The following is a 19,253-nucleotide window of genomic DNA, read 5'->3' as shown; positions in this document are numbered from 1 at the left end:
TGATATTCATAATGAGCTATTTATTACAGATTGAATCTTTCAGAAGCAGAAAATCAAGATATGCTTACATAACTTATCAATTCAGTTTCAATTATTATTTTTTTCTTTCTAACACAACCATACTATAACAGAACAAAAGTTTAAAAGTTGGCAAAAATAGTTTGCTTCTGGGGATAAATTGCTCATGCCAAAATGGCTGCTCTTTAAGCCTTGGCCAACTGAGCGAAATTAATCGGGTATACGAATTGTGGTCCACCATTGTAGAGGGTTACGGCTGCTAACTTAGAAGCAGCCTGTGTTGGATGAAATAGATCCCAGAACAAGTAATTGTTGCGATTTGGGCAAAGTTTGGCTTTTGGACTACAGAAGGATTCAGCATTGAGCTTCCCAGCTCCGCAACATGCAGCTTCCACTTGAGTAAAATCTGAAACATCAAAAGGAAATTAAAATATAATTAGATTGTGCTTTTTTCTTCACCATTTTTGTCAAGCACATGCATGATTCCTTTAAGAAGTGCATTATGGCTTGTGATTGAGAATTGACTTACTGAATGCAAGAGGGAACTGAATGACATTTATTGTCATCTCAAATGCATTTCCAAGTGAGTACTTGATGCTCTTGTGTTCTGAGCTGAGCTTGAACAAGAGGGCATCCAACCTTGAATGAAAAGCGATTGCGAGATCGTTCAAATCCTCCAAACACCCCCCAGTAGTATTGTAAATCCTCTGAGATGGACAGCATCCAATCGGGGCAACACTGATAATGCCAAACTTTCTCGCTCCAAGATCGATCAAACTCTGCCATTTTAGTACAGGGCTCAGCTAAGCTATGAAAACTTGTACATTTGGTGGATAAAATTAAGTTGAATCTTGTTGAACATAGAGAAAAGCCACCTTCAAGTGCTTCTCATAAGCGAGTTCTAAAGATGATAGGAAAGCTTCCTTGGAGAAGGAAGTGTTTGAATGGTAATATCCAAACAAGTCATTGCTACCAGTGCTGATGAAGAACAAAGACTTTGAGATCAACTTCTCAGTTAACCTTTGCCCTTTGATGGCAGCAAGATTGCTCTTGACAAGAGAAAGTTGCTGTATCTGCTCTGATAATGAGATAACATTTTTTCGATTGACGAATGGGGCACCAAATGGAATTCTCTCTTTTCCAAACTTCATAAAAGTCAGCTGAAACAAGAAAATGAAAAATCTGTAAAACCAAATCTCTCTCTCTCTCTCTCTCTCTCTCTCATGCTTATGAGATCAATTTTTCTCAAGATTACATACCATAGTTCGTCCAGTTATGTCAAGAAGGCCAGACCCTCCAGAAGCAAAGTTCACACCTCTAAAGCTCTTCTTGTGAAGAGATGTAGTGTTGAGAGAAAGAAAAGGCCGTGGACTTCTCTTAAGACCGAATTGCTTAGCTATAATCACGAGAAGCAACATGTTAAGTTAAGCTTCATGGTTCAAAGAAGTTAGGCTGAAGTTCAAGTTAGCTTTCCCAAATTTCTTTTTTTCCATAACTACATTATACTTACAGAGAAAATCAGCACTGTTAAGGCCATTGCTGAACCTTCCAGTAGCTCTTGAGAAAGGAAAGTCAACGCCATTGTGGGGAAAGTCAGCCCTTGCCATGCTACCAGGCAAGAAGTTGTTGGTGCCAACATCAGCAGTTGAGTCACCTAGTATGAAGATTGCAGGCACACCTGCTTCTGCTAAACCAACAACAGCTATAGCCAAACAAAGAACTAGAAGACCAACCCATGATTTGTTTTCCATGAGAGATGTAATTAAAAGAAACTAATTAACTAATTAATTTTTTTCCCAACAAATTCTATGTTGTATGTTCAAGAAAGATTCACTTTCACTTTCATTTTTCTCTTCAATTAAGATGTGATGGATATTTATACGCACGGATGCTTTAGGAACCGTCACTTCCTAGAGAAAATGTGCACTTACAAACATAAGAGGTTCATTGGGCGGATTGGCATAGTTGTTATCTATGGCCGGATTGACCATTCACCAGCATCTTCTGTGACCATTTTTATGAGCAGGGTTTGTTAGGTATAAATTATAATTATAGTGAGCTTAATGTTAAATATGATAAGAGCCAGGGTTCACACAGACTAACCGGATTGACCCTAGACCAGAATCTTCGATTACTTGCAATAAAATATCTCTAATAGAGGTGAGACCCACATAGAGTGACGAAAGTTGTTGCCGTCCATTGTAACATTCATTTCAGATTTTAGACAAATTTGGTTGTTTATGGGGTGGTCACTATGTAAACACATAATACTAAGTCCACAGTTCTCTGACAGAAACAAGAAGCCTAGCTGGAGGCCTGTTTATTTGTCCTTAAGCTACACCAATTTGCAATTAAATTTCTTTCTTTTTCCTTTCTCTCTCTCTCTCTCTCCCTGATTAAACAACAATACAAGATGTTTCTTTCCCCTTGGCTTCTAACACCTGAAGCAGAACTTAATTACATGCCAAACAAGTGACTGAATGAAAGCTGCATTTTATTGCCAAAAGTATACAAATTACAATTGAAAAATTTTGGTAGCAAAGAATGGGACACTCATGTATGATATAATTGCAATGGTTAAATTAATAATTGCGTATAAATCTTCTGAATCAGGTTGTTCATTAAGGTCTGGTGCTTCTGCCTGCAGCCCTACCACAAAGAAGGGCATTTCTGGGAATTGGGTACTCATCTCTAGCAGACTCCACAGGTGAGTAGACTCGTAGGTAAAATTGTTGTCCAAGGTATTGCCTTGCCCAAAACTCAGACCTCAAATTCCACATACCCACATTGTCCAGTGCTATGTATATAGCTGTCCATGACTTTGGATAAACCTGTAACATAATCAACCAAAACTTTAGTATAAATAGAAAAGTTATTGAATGTGCTGGTTATATATAATTTCGGTTATGTGGTTATGTGATTGGTTTTTGTTTATACCATATTTTCGGTCTCACTTATTCCACATGGAAATACTTAAGGGTGAAAGCGAAACCCTAATTCATCGATGAACCAATTTTTGGCATCAACAACTTCCGTTTGTAGAAATTAAAAAAAGAAAGCTAGGCAACAAACCTGTGTGGTGCTTCTTGAGACTGCATCTCTAAGGTTGTATTTGTTTCGGCTTGCTGGTGTCCATTTGCCTCCATCCATTCTGAAATTCAAGTATAAATGTGAGAAATTAGAACAAATTTAGAAGATATATATGCATGACAAATTAGCAACCAAAATTCCCATTTTCAAATTCATTTTGTTAACAACAAAATGCTGAATTATATTATTGATTTACTTACCCAACAACCCAAAAAGAGTATCCATCCAAGTGCCAGCTCTGCACAATGTTCTCATGGTTCTGAAACACAATCTCCACAAAGGCTCTGAAATCAGCACCCATGACTGAAGTGTCAAGGTACATCTTTTGGCCAGTAGGGTTATCTGAGATGCTTCCAACTTTAAAAACCCCACCAATCTTGAAGTAGTCTGCAAGCTTCAATGGTGTGTCTGCAGGGATAAAGGACACACTGTTCACTGCATATCTCTGTTTTCCACTAACTTGAGCTGCTGAGCTCTCTAGCTTGATTGTCCTGCTCACATTTACAAGACCATAGTGGTAGGAGCCTTGTGGGTTTGGCCTAGGTCCACTTGCTGTCAGGTTTGTCCTGAAATGTACAAAATTCAAGACATACTTGTTAAATTGTTGCACAAAAAATCATTAGCAGAAACGAGACTCCATTGTACAGATGGAAAAAACTTTTATCGTTAATGTGGTACACAATATGATATATAAATAAGATCAAAGTAATATTATCCTTGCAAACGGAAAAAAGGTAAATTTAATTTTCTTTACTTTTGATATAAAAAGTATTGGATTGTATTATATTGGATAAGTGACGTACCTAATGGAGAGAGCCTGACTAAGGGACCAGCCGGTTTGGGTTGTGGGCCCAGCTGGAATTGGGCCGGAAACTTGACGGGCGGAGTTGCTGTAGTGAAAGACGGCAGTGCTTGTGAGGACCTGGCTGGTAAAACGGGTTGAGACGGCAATGTAATAGTCCTGAGGGGCCTGATCTGCTGTGACGAGCACAGAATAAGACTGGCCCACATGGATGTCAAGTGATTCATAGGTGGTCTGGATGGTGTGGGTCCCTTCAACTTCAACCAGCTTCAATTTGTGGCCCTGGATCCTGAAGTTGAGAGAGTTCTGGAGCCCAACATTTGATATCCTGAGCCTGTAAGTTTTACCTGTAGGAAACAGACAAAAATAAGCTCCAAAATGTAAAACAGTAAAAAAAGGGACCAATAAGCCAAGCCATGGAAGAGTTTAGAGGGGTAAAACAAAAAATTACCTTGGTCAAATGTGAAATATGTTCCATTTGGTCCACGTCCATTGATTATAATGCCATCTGGGAAGGGAAGCCTGTGACCACGATCTAAAATGCCCTTCAATATCTGCAATATTGGACCAGCATTGCAGTTAGGTCAGAAATAGGTTAATTAAATTGTTAACAAAAATACCAACTAGCTCTTAATCTAATACATGAAAACCTTGAATTTCCCGTCTCCGTTATTTCGAAAAAAAAGTAATAGAAATTGCATGGAGATGGAGGTTTTTTTTTACCTTGTGGTCAGTCTTGTACCAATCTCCAATAAGAATGGAGTAATCACCAGCTGGGTCTGGGAATGGGACTGGGATTCTGGGCCTGCTGAGGATTTTAATGGCTCCAAAGCCACCAGCAGCCTTGTGAAAGGCAAGAGATGGGAAGTAGTAGAAGCTTCCAATTTGGTCCTTCACTTGGAGTGTGTAGGTGAAGTTCTTGCCTGGTGGGATGGGGCATGTGGTGCCATAAACGCCATCTTGGTATGAATTCCTCCTCTGTTGAACTCCATTCCTGTTTTTGTTTTTCCAAATTCCATTTTAGTTTCACATCAAAATTAAAATAAGCGATTGTATGCAACACGTATACTCTTAGACGGTATTTCAAACCGATCACACACTAACCACCGTCACAATGTTATCATGGGCCAGGCAAGAGTTAGGAAACAATTAAAACTCAATAAAAAATTTCCATGTGTGTTTGGTTGGTCTTTCGATCAAACCAAAATAAATGCGTGTGGCTATATATGTCAATTTTGCCAGCATATAATTTGATCATAGTATATGCATGGCAAGTTGTCATTTGTTATTGCCAACCACATGGAAGATTTATTACGTCACCGCGGCCATATTAATCACATGTTAAAAAAAGTCCATGACCTCTGAGCTGTCTAAATTTTCTGATTATTATTCTCTAAATTATATTACCATATTTTGTCACACTGAATTAAACTGTACAGATTAGATTGACAATGAAAACTAAATTACCTCATTTATTTTACCTAAGTTTCGTTTTATATCATGCAATATTACATATTTACGAAATAAATCCGTGCAATTAATATATTTTAGTTCCATGCCTTGTAAAGATTGATACATTTACCAAATATTTAAAGTCTATTAAATTTTGCTAATTTAACAAATATGAAGATTTAATTAGCAGTTAAGTGTTTGGAAAACATATAGAAAAAGAGAAAGCAAATAGTTTGGAAGAAAATCACACCATGAAATAAGGAAAGGCTCCGGCAAGCTGTTATGAACATTGATAATGAGGTTGTCATTGGTCACGGAGTAGATTTCCGGCCCCGGAAACTGGCCATTTATAAGAATTCCCTGCAGCAAAAACAAGATTTTAAAGTTTACATTCAAGTTATTAAAAGCAGTTATTCATGCACCCGAGGTCTTATGTTGAACTCTCCTCTCCTAATATCGCTTGTATAGAAGAAAAAATTGTAAATACAAACCTGTTGACGAACACCGAGTGGATATATGTCGCCGTAGGTTATGTTCCAGTCGAAAAACCTGTAAGGATCCTCGGCAGATGCAAAACCCAGAACCAGAAGAAAGGCTGCTAGAAATTTAAGCAGCATATTTTTTTGGGAGCTTTAGAAAGTAGAGATGTATCAGAGAAAAATTCAGGTGCAGATGATCAAACAGAGAAGAAGAATAAGAAGAAGTAGTAGTTTTCTCTACTGGAATTACAAAGAAGGTTACAGAAAGAGACACTTAAATAGGTTTGAGATAACTGACCCTGACTTATTAGTCTTGATATTTATACTGCAAAATTGCGAAAAAAAAAATAAAGAAAAAAACCGAAACGAGTGGCGATATATATTTGTCCTCTCTGTATTGGGCTGTGCATAGTGGAAAGTCATAGTCTCATAGCGGTGGAGTGTCCACGTGGCGCACGCCCAATAAAAGATGTGCGACTTTGGCATTTGTTTAATGACTACAATGCCCTTGCCCTCACCGCGTAAGCTTCTTTTGCTAACTCATGCATGGCTGGATGATAGTGGGGAGAGCCCGTGATTTCTGACGCTACACACGGTATTTTCATGTGCCCAATTTTCTCACCTACCAAACACTCCAAAACACAAGCTATTCAGACGAAAAGGGTTGTGTTGGTGCTTGGTGGGCGCAAGGAAAAGGAAATAAATGGTATGAAAATTATGGGGGGCACCAACTTGGAGATTGATTTACGCGTAAACCAATAATTGTTTATGCTTATGGGACATTCCTTATTACGCTAAGCTAAATGAAGTGTTTTCGTTTTGGCTCTTTCCTTCAAGCCTATGAAAGACAACCACCACGAAGCTTCTAATGGATTTAGTTTATGGTAATGATCATACAGATTTTGTCTGGATTTTGTCTTAATAGATAGATATGAAATTGAATATGCTGGAATCTAGTAATCATTTTTAAACTATATTTTTGGGTTTATATTGCTTTCTCATTTCCCATGAACAAGTTATGGTTTTACTCTATTGCATAAACGACAAATTCTTCGTCTAACTTGAGTATAGAGGAAAAGATTAATCAACCATCTAGTAGCTAGTTCATTCTAAAGTATATTGTCAATGTTTTTTTTTTTTTTTTTGTTGAGTTGACTGTAATGCTTTTTTTTTTGTTGCTGAACTGGCAATTAAATTTTGAACCAGAAAAAAAAGGTCAAAAGTAATTAATTATGAAAAGTTTAGGTACGTCTAACTTGAGCATAGGGGTGAAATGATAACTTTTTTACAAATTTATAAATAAACCCAATCCTAGACATGTATTTATAAAAAAATCCTAACACTATTTAAACATAGAAACACACCCAAACTCAACCCCAAAATCAACAATTGTATATTTTTTGGGTGTGTTTATAAATAGGTTTTGAGTGTGTGTAATGATGGATTTTGGGTGTGTTTATAAAGTGTTTTGGGTGTTGGATTTTTTTATAATTTCAGCCTCCATTTTGGGTGTTTTAGTGAAACCCCCTAAATTTTTCGTCTAACTTGAGTATATGGGTGAAATGATAAATCTTTCGTCTAACTTGAGTACAGGGGCGAAACGATAAATTGTTTGTCTGACTTGAGTATAGGGGCGAAAAATTAATCAAACCATCTAATCTGGTTCATTCTAAAATCTCTGTGAGAATAATTGAAGCTCATGAACGAGTTCTACGGGTAGAACAATATGGGAGAAAAAAAACATAATTATCAATACTTTTTTGTTGTTGCTGAACTGGCAAGTAATTAAATTATGAAGAGTCTACGTACATAAAATATTAATGCATGGAAAGTCAAGTCATTAAATTAATGCATGGAGATAATTAGGGACAGGAACTTTTTGTTCCACCTAGAAACCTCTCTCATCTCATCGCATGTGAGTTTGATAAAACAGCAATATTTTGGTTTTTATTTTTCTTTGTTTTTGGTTTTTTAAATGCAACCATAAATCACGATTTCGACATAATTGTATTGTAAAATAAATATTGAAGCGTATTCCGCTATGGGATTCAGACTCACAAGCGTGTGATTTTGCGGCATCCACACATGCAACATTGTTTTGGTACAATTAAATTAGGATCATTTGCAATTTGCAAGAAATTGACATCGAAGAAAATGAGCTCTAATTTCTGTTTTCCATAACTTTTGCCGTGATTATGGGCATAATGTCGTCTCCAATTAACGAAGCTAGAGTACACACAACTCCCTCTTTTTCCTAATCTATTTCATAACAAATTGTGTCCCCTTTAGAAGAAATTCTTGTAATTAGCAACTCGAACCACGTGGTTATGCGACGACTCACACACAAACCGCAAACACTTGTACTTTGATCCCACTTAGCCCCACCCGTACAATCACCTTTGTTAATCTACTATTTTATACGACAGCCGCACACAAGAATTGCTGCCGGGTTACGGTTAGGCTTCCCCATTTCCTCAGACCAGCCTTCCTGCTTGCACCTGGTTACAAATGGGCCAAATAGGCGTCAAGAAAATAATGCAAAGCCCAAATGAAGAAACAACACGTAAACCCAATATGCATTTGGTCCCAAGTTTCTTCATCATTTTTTGGTCTGAACTCGAATTTTGTTGTGTCGCCCATTATGCATTTGTGGCCGGACTTTTACTATAGAAGAAAACCAGAGAGAGATAAAAAAAAAATCAAATGTAGAAAACTGGAGCCCAAGAAAAAAGCTGAAAATACCAACAATGTCCCCACTCTCACTCCCAAACAAACAAGTAAACAAACGAGAAATGGATTGGATGGGATTTCTTATCCGTAACCCATCTCTCTCTCCTACACACTCTGCTCTCCAGAACACTCGTCAGAGCCCGCCAATGGAAGCTCAGCCACTTATCTAACCAAACACCAAACTCCATGGACGCTCTCTTCGTCAACCAGTGCTCCATCTCCGGCCTGAAGCTCGCCCCAAAGCTCACAACCACCCCTTTCCCTTCCCAATCTCTTCACCGCCTCAAACCCACCTCCAAGCCCAACCTCACATCCGCCTCCGTTATCCAGAACCAGCAAAGCCAATCCCTTGAAACCCAGAAACCATTTCCGTTCTCAGACGACAATGAAGACAAACCAGACGACGAGTCGTACGGCGAGGTCGACAGGATCATCGGAAGCAGAGCGCTGGAGGGCGGCAAGGGCATGGAGTATTTGATTTCGTGGAAAGACGGTCATGCCCCTTCGTGGGTCCCATCGGATTTCATAGCCAAAGACGTGGTGGCGGAGTACGAGAGCCCATGGTGGACCGCCGCCAAGAAAGCCGACGAGTCGGCGCTGAGCCAGCTCCTAGCCGCGGAGGACGACTGGCGCGACGTCGACGCCGTGGACGAAGACGGCCGCACGGCTCTCATCTTCGTCTCGGGTCTCGGGTCGGAGCAGTGCGTTCGGGTATTGGCGGACGCCGGAGCCGACTTGAACCACCGCGATAACGGCGGTGGACTAACCGCTTTGCATATGGCGGCAGGGTACGTCCGGCCAGGTGTCGTGAAGTTATTGGTGGAGCTAGGTGCGGATCCCGAGGTGGAGGATGACAGGGGACGGAAGCCGTTGGATTTGGCTAAGGAGGTACTTAAAACGACGCCGCAGGGGAACCCGATGCATTTCGCGAGGAGGTTGGGGCTGGAGAGTGTGATTAGGGAGCTTGAGGGTGTAATATTCGAGTACGCGGAGGTGCAGGAGTTGCTGGAGAAGAGAGGGAAGGGGGATCGCGTGGAGTATTTGGTCAAATGGAAGGACGGTGGAGATAACGAGTGGGTCAACGCGAAGTTGATAGATGAGGATTTTGTGCGGGACTTCGAGGCTGGGCTCGAGTACGCCGTGGCGGAGGGTGTGGTGGGGAAGAGAGTTGGGGATGAAGGGACGATGGAGTACTTGGTGAAATGGACGGATATAGATGAGGCCACGTGGGAGCCGGAGGAGAATGTTGATCCTGATTTGATTAAGGAGTTTGAGGAGGCCCAGAATGTGAGTGGGCCGGGGAGTGTGGAGGAAGCCCAATTGAGAAACTAGGAAAAGAATTGGGTTTTGTTTGTTCTTGTGTATTGATTTGAAATGCTCAAATGGCATAATTTGTTGAAGGAAAATTCACGTGTCTTAGAATCATATACAGAGATATTTATTAAGAAACCATTTTAGCATGAGATATTATATAAAAACTCGTATAGAGTCTATTTGGATTGAAAAAAATTCAAAAGCTAGTCATTTGTCATTTTCTAATTGGTTCTCAGTGTGTTAAGCTGATTTCTCGATGGCTTGCGTAATGCCAGGTGCAATTTCATCTCCTCTCTCAAGTCTGTTGTCTACGTAGGTCTCAATTTCTTCCAAAGTAAGGCAACAGGATGAAGATGAGATTTCTTCATCTCCGGTTCTGTCTCCCTCTACAACTTCTTCAAAGACATTATTAGACCACCTGAGGGGAATGTTGGAAATGTCTTCCATACAGATACATACTATACAAACGATGGTTGATTTCATGGCCTTCACCCTTACTAGTTTTGAACTTGTATTTGCACCCAATATCCATACCCAGTTCAGAATCATCGTTGTTCACTGAAATAACAAAAGATAGAGCAAAAGAAAGAGATAGATACCTCCCTATATCTATTTATATTATATTTATCAGCAATCATAGGAATCACAGTAAGCATAGATTTCATCTGAATCATATGATGCTTCTTCAATTTCTTCATATTATCTGAATCATAGTCATCATACGTAACGCCATTCGTACTCCAACCTGCAAAGATACAATTTTCACATACCCAACATGCGAACCCGCCAATTATTATTATTTTTTAGTTTTTGGCCTCGTCATGTACTCTTCCGTGTAGCTTGACTTGACCATTAACCCACCAAATTCAGAGAGTCCGTGATTGCTGCTCTGATTTGCCTCAGGACACATTGAAGTTGCCAAATACTGAAATAACATTCAATACGGAAAAGACTTAGTACCATATGTATTTGGTTTCTAGTGTAGATGCGGGTAAATCTAACCAAACCTGCCACGAATTTAAAAGAAAAGAAAGAAAAAATGATGAATTGGCAACCCCAGTGAGTCAGCGACAGCTTGCAAATGATGATTGTTCAATGTCAATATTTACACACAGAGAGACCAATATTTTGCCATTTGGAAGGAGGACGCAGGTGAATTGAAACGAGGAAGGAAGATGCCTTTCCTGCTCACAAAAAAACAGAAAATAGGTCCAATGGCTCCATACAGTGGGCCCAACCCCAAAATCTATAGCCTTATCATTATTCTATCTTTCCTATTTTGATACAATAATAACTAGGCAATTCATTAACAACATTTTAGTGAAACATGTGAACAGCAAGAGGAAATACCTCGAGTGTTGCTGGTTTATGGTGGCTGTTTGGTGTGCTTCTGCTTTTCGGTGGTTTTTGTTGCAATGTTGTTTTTTTAGTTGTTTTTAATTAATTTTTAGTTTTGTTTATCTGTTGATATTATTATCTGGGGTAGTTTGTTGCTCATGTTCATTTGATATTGCATATTAGATTTGTACTTCCTTATATTGTTGTATATGTTTCATCCTTTTGGGTGAGTTTTTCGTAATGAAATTTCATCATTCGACCCAAAAAAACAAACAAGAGGAAATACCTAATTTCTAATAGATGAGAGATTACGTGGCTAAGCTCATGAATCTTGACTATTTGATCACATGTAAGATTAATTAACCTAATCTACTAATGTGAGGGCATATAGGGTTTGAAGAAATGAACTTTATAATATACAACAGTTTGATCGTCACCTTTCTTCTAATAAAGGTAAAGAAAAATTCTATCGCCTTTTTATCATAAAGGTAAAGGAAAAAAAATTTATGCATCAACTTTTCTATGTCTTTTTTATGCTCAACGATATTTTTTTTAATATTAAAAAGGAAAATAAATTAAACAAAGATTTAGTTGGTGTATCTTTTCTCTTTCGGTGATATCCCAGAGGATCTATTTCGTCCATTGTTTTCATTTTCACCCACAACTCACATTCCATTATATAAATTCATAGTTTTCGAAGGAAATCGTTATTGACACGTATCTGAATTCTCTGCTTTGACTACTTTGACACTCCTAAATATTACTTATACACTTCTTTCTTATTTACTTTTTTCTAACTTATTTGACCGTTGCGATTTTGAATAACAACTCTATATGAAAATGTGATTATTAAATTTTAAAAAAATAAAGAAGAGTGTATAATTAATATTCTGGATTGCCTACAATGACCAAAGAACAAAACTAAAACCCAACACTAAATTCCAACTCAACAACCCCTTGGTTTGGTAAAGATTTTGTGGTTCAATTAACTTGGGGTAATTAAATCCTCTTTAGGAAAGCAGATTAATTAATTTCTCTTTTTGGTAACAACAGGATTAGGTTAGGAGGGGTTAATTAATTAGCAGAAAACAAGGGGTTAATTAGGGAGGGACATTTCCTCATTCTGTCACCTTACCAATCCACATTCCCACTGTACTCTTCTCCATGGCATTTATGAATTCCATCACCAAGCAGCATCCTTAAACTACGTGCATCAAACTTCGACCGTCCGATCAAATCCAACGGCGCATAGAGAACGAACATAAAAGGGCGTGCACAATACGCAGTGCGCAGCTTCTCTTCCTCCTTCAACAACAAACAACGAAAGAAACCGCAGAGAGCTTCTCTTCTCCCCGTCGAAACAAAACTTGAAGAAAAAGAAGACGACCCTCTGTCTCATTTCATTTTAGCCCCCAAACTGGGCTCGAAATTACAAAAAAAAAGAAAAAAAAAAAGAAACCCACCACCATCGAAAACGACAATGCACGCGAAGTCGGATTCGGAGGTGACGAGCGTGGAGCAGTCGACGCCGCCGCGATCTCCGCGCAGGCCGATTTACTACGTGCAGAGCCCGTCGAACCACGACGTGGAGAAGATGTCGTACGGCTCGAGCCCGGCCGGGTCTCCGGCGCACCACTTCTACCACTGCTCGCCCATTCACCACTCGCGCGAGTCCTCCACGTCGCGCTTCTCAGCCTCTCTCAAGAACCCCCGCAGCCTCTCCGCCTGGAGGAAGCTGCAGCGCGGCGATGAGGTCGAAGAATCCGACGACGACGACGACGAAAATGACACCGCTTTCGGGAAAGGAGGCCCCGGCCGCAGCGTCAGGTTGTACTTCTGCTTCGCGCTGCTGTTCGTTGTACTCTTCACGGCGTTCTCGCTGATCCTGTGGGGCGCCAGCAAGGCTTATGAGCCGCAGGTCATCGTCAAGGTAAAGGCTCTGTCTTTTTTTTCCCTTGACTTGGTGCTCGACTGAGTTGACTGACGGCGTTTTTTTTTTTTCTTGAAGAGTATTGTGTTCGAGAGTTTTGAAATACAGGCGGGGAGCGACAGGACGGGGGTGCCGACGGATATGCTGTCGTTGAATTCGACGGTAAGGATTCATTACAGAAATCCGGCGACATTCTTCGGCGTTCACGTCACGTCGACGCCGCTGGAGCTTCACTACTACCAGCTCAAAGTGGCGTCCGGACAGGTGCGTAATGACCATTCTGACATCGTTCAGTAAGAAGATGCATGTTAGGCCATGGGTAATCTGGTAATTTTGAGTTGTATGGATAATGTTGCTCCAACGTTAATGTGGGTTTGTTAGTTATAACATATGGTTTTGTTTTGGTTGGGGGTGGGGGTGGGGACAAACGGCGGATGTTGGGAGGCGTGAGGGCAGATGGAAGTTTGACCTCAAATTTTGATGGGTCCTCTTTCTTGGCAAGTTTCTCTCCTTTATTGGGGGACCTGAAAAAGCTCTTCTGCCAAGCCTGAAACCCAACCACAATACAAACATCTCTGTTGGGATGCTCAACTTTTTTATTTTGTAAACAAAACAATAACACTATCTGCCTGCACCAATTTATATCACATTTTCAGCAAAACCTGTAAACATGGTCAATGGCACATTCAGTTTTTCTGCAACATTTTGGTCTACATCAATTTACGCACGGAAAGATTATTTATTTAATTTATTTTTATAATAAATGATAAAGGATTAGGCGAGATTAGCATCGATGATCATTTCAAATTCTTCTTTTGGGAGATGCAGTTGAAATCAAAAACAAAGAAAATAGTTAGGAGATTTGAAAGCTTGATGGGTCCCAATGGGGAGAATCCTGTTCCTATCTCTTTAATGGGTAAAAAAAACCCAGCAAAAGATGGGTAGCTGGGCCAGTCTTTTGATTCCAACTTTCTAAATTCTTTCTTATCTCAAAAATTAAGTCTTCTTGTAGTTTAGGATTTGTAAAACAGACCCCTGTAGTTTTATTTTATTTTGGTTTTTGGGAAGTGGCAATGTACTTGGAACTGATGGCAAGAACACTGCCTGGCTTTAAGCAGTTTTTGGTCAGTTTAAATAGAATTTGCTAATCCTTGTTACCTTTTTTTTTTTGATGAATTTTATCTAAAGATTTTATGCTCATGAAAAATGAAACAGATTGAAAACTTTTACCAAGCAAGGAAGACGCATCGGACAATAAGGACAGTGGTGCTAGGGTCCCAAGTGGCTCTTTATGGTGGAGTTTCAGTTGTTCAAGATGTTAGCGAAAATCGCCAGAGACAGAGAGTGGCCGTGCCGCTGAATCTGACGTTCGTTGTGAGGTCAAGAGCCTACATTCTGGGAAAACTAGTGAAGTCCAAGTTTTATGAGAGAATCAGATGCTCTGTCACTCTTAGAGGCAGCAATCTAGGCAAGCACTCTAATTTGACAAATTCTTGTGTCTATGAATGAATGAGATACCTCTGTTTATGATCAGTAATTTTTGGGGAATCTCGGTGTGGATTAATTGTACCATTTTAACTGCTTAAGTTATCTTGTTCTCTATCAGCCTGCAAATTCTATATACAAAAGTTTTGAAAGTGGCTTAAGCCTCAGTAGATTTTCCTTTCGTTTACAATGTAAAATTTCAGTAGTTGTAAAAATAGATTATGGAAGAGAACAAGTTTTTGTTGCCTTTCATTAATTTATTTAGAATCCTTCTGTATAATGCATTGCGGTCGGTCAATTTGGTTATTGAACATATGAGATGTATTTGTGAATGAATGTAGGATGTATCTCTTTCTGTTTGGTGGATGAAAATGTGGGGTGAAATGTTTTCGACTGCTTTTTGAATTCGGATTTGAGCTAAAGCATTTGCAGCTATAGGAAAGAGACGACTTGCAGGCTGGAGTTGAACTGAATGCTTGAAAAAAGCACATGAAGCACCTCTACAAGCACAAAGGACACCATGAACAAAACACAAGTGACATTACAAGCAAACACTTTTACAAACACAGAGGACCGTAAAGCAAACACATTGTTCAGACCAAAAAAAAAAAAAACCAAACACATTACAAGCAAAAACTTACACAAGTAGAGAGGAACCTAAACAAATTACATTGCAAGCAAACATCAAAGGCCACCACCGTTAACATCTAAATGTTTTATTGGTTGCATCATGGATGCTAATACTCCTTTGGCTTCTCCTCTTCATTCTTGTGACCTCCAGGGAGCTTGTCTTTGATCTTCTCCAAGATTCCCTTTTTAGGCTCAGCTTCACGGGAATGGCCATCCACAGCATGATACTCTGCTTGAGCACCATGTTCAGCCTCCTTGTGTTGTCCAGGAAGCTTTTCTTTGATTTTCTCTATAAATCCCTTCTTATCATCTGCATGTTGTGCTCCATTTTCGATATCATGGGTTTTCTCGACTGGAACTGATGAGTGGTAAGCATCTCCCTCTTCCTTTTTGCCTGATTTCTTCTCCTTGATCTTGCCCTTCACTCCCTTCTTCTTCTCTCCACCTTCTTCGTCACTGCTGGACTGGAAAATTTTTCAAGCAACAAAATTTTGTCAGAAAAGGAAAAGAAAAAAATATTTACTTGATGCATCAAACACTTTTTGATCCATTTTGAGACTAATTCTGTGATAAACAAATCAATGATAGCTCACCGAGCTAGAGTCGCCACCATGGTGGTGGAGCTTTTCGGCAAGAGTGTGCTTATGTTGCTCCTGCTCCTGGTGGGGCTTCTCATTTTCCTTCTTCAAGAAATCAAACATCCCACAACCTTGACCTTCCTCTCCTACCTTGGTGGGATTCTGACTCTCCTTGGTCTCTTTTGGGTAATGATCTGCCATACTGCTAATGCTAGCAAACACAAGAGTGTAATCAAATCGAAAACAGAATGAAAGCTTTGAACAATATTTGATGTTAATACTTGTAATAAAAAACTGATATTCACTGATGGTTTAAGAGGCAGATAGTGTTGCTATTTATAGAGAATTTTTTGTACCCAACTAAAGCTTTCTGAGCAACTATGAGATGTACAAAGGCACTGAAGTTATAAAAAAACCAGAAAAAAGTACCGTTTGCGTCAGAGGGGGTTTACGTGGTCTCTAATGGCCACCATTGGGAGGAGAAAACTAAAAGAGTCGGTGTGGACTGTGTGCAGAGTCTGCAACTATCAAGAGCTTCAGTGCTGTTGCCTACGTGCAAGGTTTTGAGATTAGGAGCTTGAAAGTGCTTAATTGTACGCTTAACATAATCACATGTATGTGTTTGGTCGGTGCTTGGGTTGGGAGTTTAACTTTTTGTGAATATAATAGTCATATTTATTTTGTTAATCTTAGTTTAATCACTCAAAGTACATTGCAGAACTGTTTTCGAGTTGAAAATGCATCAACCCTCCAATCAAAGTGAATCTTGGTTTTCTTAAACTTGTCTGAAATCCAAGGGGAAAATAAGAAGAAATAAATAAATATTTGAAGTTTCCTGCATTACTCTTATTTTCGTTATTATTGAAATACTAATCAGAAATTCTCAATTTTGGAATTATTCTTTGAGAAAGAGCTTATTGCATGTATGATGTAAAGGAGTTCTGAAAGTCTATCCCAATTGCTTGATCACAAGAATTAACTTATCCTTGATACATAATTTGGTCTTGGGGTTTCAAAATATTTTTCCATTTTGTTTGGAAATTAATAGTGATTAAGGCTTGAAGAAGTTGGCATTTAGGCCATTGACAGCTAAATTCCAAGCTGCTGCAGCAACAAAAAGAAGGCTCAAAAACAGGCCAAAGCATCCGAGTGCAACGTTGGTACACCACATTCCACCATGTAGACGTGGTTTCTTAATTGCAATCCACATGAAACATGGATAAGCATATGTCAAGGGTACTGATGTGAACCCTCCAATTAGAGGTGATAGGCTTCCTAGAAATGGAAATGCCACTGCTATAAAGAATGTCAATCCTCCGAACAAAAGGCGAATAACTATGCGAAGCCATCTCGGGCATCTCTCTTTCTTTCTACTGGTGTACCGTATCTCCATGTTGTCGAAAACTACCATGCCGTATATTTGGTATGTCGTTAAGCAGTTAATCACAATTATTATGTAAATTAGTCCTAGCACATATTGTGATGTGTTATGTCCATGGAATTGTGAAATTGCTTTTAGTATAGCTCCATTACTAAAGGGTTCCTGCATAAACCAGAACATGTTCTGTTAGTTTAAGTTTAAATCATTTGAGAAATTTGTTTTGAAGAAAAAACAAAAGGAATTGCTCTCACCTTGTTTCCATAAGCCCAATATCCACCTATGGCCAGAGGAAACAAACACATGGCTATGAGCGCATAAGACATTGTAACTCCATTCCACATTCTCTTATGAGAAGGGTGTTTTGGACTTGATGGCAATGTCCCCTGCCACACATTACAAGATCAAACCAAAGTATAAGCTATGTATCAAAAAGAATGTACATGTTTTGGCAGCAAAATTGGACAACTTTTAATGGAAATTAGGAACACTAACCTGAATCTCAAGGATGACATTGTGACCTCTGAATGCAAGAAAAATTATACCAAGTGCATTCAGTATACCGCCGTATGTAGCGATGGTGGACTCCAGCGGAAGAGGATTGTACGATATGTCACAGGGCCTGCCCTTGCCAATCGAAAGTGCCCAAATCATGGTACAATATACAATGGCTGTGATGGTTCCAATCAATGAGACTCTAGCAATGGAGTTCAAGTTGGGAAAGCACTGAGCCACAACAATAGCCATACACATGAACACCAAATAGCATTCTGTACCAGTCAATGGCTTGGCATTGCAGATTGCCCCATCCTTGCACACTGTTCTGATCAAAAGCTGTATGGTTCCACCTCCTATGATAATTAGCTGCACACACATACCCCCTGATAGATACATCACAGGGAATATAGTTAGCAACTTTCCTAGCTTTGGACCTGAAACAAAGAAAAGAACATATATATAGTTAATAGATTTTCAGCCATCCGGTTTGATGTAGAAAAAAGAAGGGCTTGTGGTATCAACCAAAGGCAGTCACTGCAAGGTGCACGTATCGACTATACCGAGTTCCAGATTCAGATTCATGCAGCTGTACGAGGAGCCATAGGGTGTAGAGCTGCCATGAGAATGCTAGTGACAAGAATATGGTTCCATATACCCTGCAACCATTGAAAATTGTTATTGTATATGAAACTTGGTGCAGATATGCAATCAAAGCCATCAAAAAACCACAAATGCCGAACTCTTTCTCAAATTTTTCTTGATCAATTATATATATATCAGAGAAAGACTTATTGCTTACCATCCAAAAGTGGAAAATGCAACAGGAAGGAGAAGGGCTTGAAGTCCAATGCCTGAAGCAAGTATATGATATACAGCAGAATATGTGCTGCCTTTTCTAGACTCTGTGATGGGGAGCCAAGCATCCTGTGGATTGAGCTCACCACCTGCCCAATCTGTTGGTGTGATGGTTTCTTTCTCTGGGGGACTAATTGTGATGGGGATGACTTGGGCAGACTCTGACGACGAATTTCTAATGAAATTGCTAAAAGAAGGCTCCTGGGACAAATCTGGCCTGGATTTTGTTCCAAGATCCACTTCCTCCAAGTCTGCCATTTGCTTAAAATTGCTATGTTGGGGGTTTTTTTCTTTCTTTCAACTAATTAAACAAAAAATGAATGCAATTCTAGTTTTTTTTTTAGCACTATTTGTTGACTTTGATGGTGGGAATGTTTCAGATGTGAAAACTAGAAGTCATTTCATATGATTGAAAAGTGTATGGGCAGTTTTATTTTTTTATTTTGTCAAGTATGCAGCAGAAACAAAAGGGTAGAAAACTTGTTGGTTTTCCACAAAGAATGTTAAAGAACAACTGGGAACGAAGACAAATTCAGGTGCGACCGCAAAAAGAAAAGCGAAGAAATTAAAAAGTGAGATAAAAACAAGAAATCTGCCTTTTCAAAAGTCACAAAGTCAATAAAAGAATTAATCTGAAGGGTTTGCAAAAAACCGAAAGAAAAAAAAAAAATCTTAA

At 39.3% G+C, this 19,253-nt stretch overlaps 6 protein-coding genes across 6 annotated transcripts; 2 read left to right on the top strand and 4 right to left on the bottom strand.

The window, feature by feature from the left end:
* Positions 1–75: 75 nt before the first annotated feature.
* Positions 76–1,889, bottom strand: LOC103334927 (GDSL esterase/lipase At5g55050-like). The gene is made up of 5 exons (XM_016794931.2): positions 1,529–1,889; positions 1,278–1,414; positions 894–1,178; positions 548–797; positions 76–424 (listed from the first exon to the last, which is right to left on the bottom strand). The coding sequence occupies exons 1-5, from the start codon at positions 1,767–1,769 to the stop codon at positions 204–206; spliced, it is 1,134 nt and encodes a 377-aa protein (XP_016650417.1). The 5' UTR covers positions 1,770–1,889; the 3' UTR covers positions 76–203.
* Positions 1,890–2,495: 606 nt separating this feature from the next.
* LOC103334886 (L-ascorbate oxidase homolog) lies at positions 2,496–6,150 on the bottom strand. Its single transcript, XM_008237876.2, has 8 exons — positions 5,854–6,150; positions 5,613–5,722; positions 4,634–4,904; positions 4,362–4,464; positions 3,912–4,257; positions 3,309–3,674; positions 3,091–3,169; positions 2,496–2,849 (listed from the first exon to the last, which is right to left on the bottom strand). The coding sequence occupies exons 1-8, from the start codon at positions 5,977–5,979 to the stop codon at positions 2,640–2,642; spliced, it is 1,611 nt and encodes a 536-aa protein (XP_008236098.2). The 5' UTR covers positions 5,980–6,150; the 3' UTR covers positions 2,496–2,639.
* A 2,463-nt stretch (positions 6,151–8,613) lies between these two features.
* On the top strand, positions 8,614–10,020 carry CAO (chloroplast signal recognition particle component (CAO)). Its single transcript, XM_008237878.3, has one exon. It carries the CDS (start codon positions 8,758–8,760, stop codon positions 9,901–9,903), a length of 1,146 nt encoding a protein of 381 aa, XP_008236100.2. The 5' UTR covers positions 8,614–8,757; the 3' UTR covers positions 9,904–10,020.
* Positions 10,021–12,342: 2,322 nt separating this feature from the next.
* LOC103334887 (late embryogenesis abundant protein) lies at positions 12,343–14,951 on the top strand. The gene is made up of 3 exons (XM_008237877.2): positions 12,343–13,153; positions 13,232–13,417; positions 14,369–14,951. Exons 1-3 carry the CDS (start codon positions 12,704–12,706, stop codon positions 14,660–14,662), a joined length of 930 nt encoding a protein of 309 aa, XP_008236099.1. The 5' UTR covers positions 12,343–12,703; the 3' UTR covers positions 14,663–14,951.
* A 304-nt stretch (positions 14,952–15,255) lies between these two features.
* LOC103334889 (Dehydrin family protein) lies at positions 15,256–16,188 on the bottom strand. The gene is made up of 2 exons (XM_008237879.2): positions 15,862–16,188; positions 15,256–15,732 (listed from the first exon to the last, which is right to left on the bottom strand). Exons 1-2 carry the CDS (start codon positions 16,045–16,047, stop codon positions 15,376–15,378), a joined length of 543 nt encoding a protein of 180 aa, XP_008236101.2. The 5' UTR covers positions 16,048–16,188; the 3' UTR covers positions 15,256–15,375.
* A 295-nt stretch (positions 16,189–16,483) lies between these two features.
* LOC103334928 (lysine histidine transporter-like 8) lies at positions 16,484–19,253 on the bottom strand. The gene is made up of 5 exons (XM_008237915.3): positions 18,522–19,253; positions 18,245–18,378; positions 17,720–18,156; positions 17,479–17,610; positions 16,484–17,389 (listed from the first exon to the last, which is right to left on the bottom strand). The coding sequence occupies exons 1-5, from the start codon at positions 18,833–18,835 to the stop codon at positions 16,898–16,900; spliced, it is 1,509 nt and encodes a 502-aa protein (XP_008236137.2). The 5' UTR covers positions 18,836–19,253; the 3' UTR covers positions 16,484–16,897.

Source organism: Prunus mume, linkage group LG6 (genome assembly GCF_029339155.1).
Source record: "Prunus mume cultivar Tortuosa linkage group LG6, ASM2933915v1, whole genome shotgun sequence".
Taxonomy (NCBI): domain Eukaryota; kingdom Viridiplantae; phylum Streptophyta; class Magnoliopsida; order Rosales; family Rosaceae; genus Prunus; species Prunus mume.
Note: the sequence above shows the minus strand (reverse complement) of the source record. Positions and strands in the feature narration are given on the sequence as shown.

Coding starts and splice junctions, on each gene's coding strand:
- LOC103334928 (XM_008237915.3), bottom strand. CDS start 18,835: ATGGCAGACTTGGAGGAAGTGGATCTTGGAACAAAATCCAGGCCAGAT. Junction 18,379..18,521: donor GCATTTTCCACTTTTGGATG/GTAAGCAATAAG, acceptor CAATGGTTGCAG/GGTATATGGAACCATATTCT. Junction 17,390..17,478: donor ATTGGGCTTATGGAAACAAG/GTGAGAGCAATT, acceptor TGGTTTATGCAG/GAACCCTTTAGTAATGGAGC.
- LOC103334889 (XM_008237879.2), bottom strand. CDS start 16,047: ATGGCAGATCATTACCCAAAAGAGACCAAGGAGAGTCAGAATCCCACC. Junction 15,733..15,861: donor ATGGTGGCGACTCTAGCTCG/GTGAGCTATCAT, acceptor AAAATTTTCCAG/TCCAGCAGTGACGAAGAAGG.
- CAO (XM_008237878.3), top strand. CDS start 8,758: ATGGACGCTCTCTTCGTCAACCAGTGCTCCATCTCCGGCCTGAAGCTC.
- LOC103334927 (XM_016794931.2), bottom strand. CDS start 1,769: ATGGAAAACAAATCATGGGTTGGTCTTCTAGTTCTTTGTTTGGCTATA. Junction 1,179..1,277: donor ACATAACTGGACGAACTATG/GTATGTAATCTT, acceptor TTCTTGTTTCAG/CTGACTTTTATGAAGTTTGG. Junction 425..547: donor TCAGTTCCCTCTTGCATTCA/GTAAGTCAATTC, acceptor TTGATGTTTCAG/ATTTTACTCAAGTGGAAGCT.
- LOC103334886 (XM_008237876.2), bottom strand. CDS start 5,979: ATGCTGCTTAAATTTCTAGCAGCCTTTCTTCTGGTTCTGGGTTTTGCA. Junction 4,905..5,612: donor GAGCCTTTCCTTATTTCATG/GTGTGATTTTCT, acceptor AAACAAAAACAG/GAATGGAGTTCAACAGAGGA. Junction 3,170..3,308: donor TACTCTTTTTGGGTTGTTGG/GTAAGTAAATCA, acceptor CTTGAATTTCAG/AATGGATGGAGGCAAATGGA.
- LOC103334887 (XM_008237877.2), top strand. CDS start 12,704: ATGCACGCGAAGTCGGATTCGGAGGTGACGAGCGTGGAGCAGTCGACG. Junction 13,154..13,231: donor AGCCGCAGGTCATCGTCAAG/GTAAAGGCTCTG, acceptor TTTTTCTTGAAG/AGTATTGTGTTCGAGAGTTT. Junction 13,418..14,368: donor TCAAAGTGGCGTCCGGACAG/GTGCGTAATGAC, acceptor AAAATGAAACAG/ATTGAAAACTTTTACCAAGC.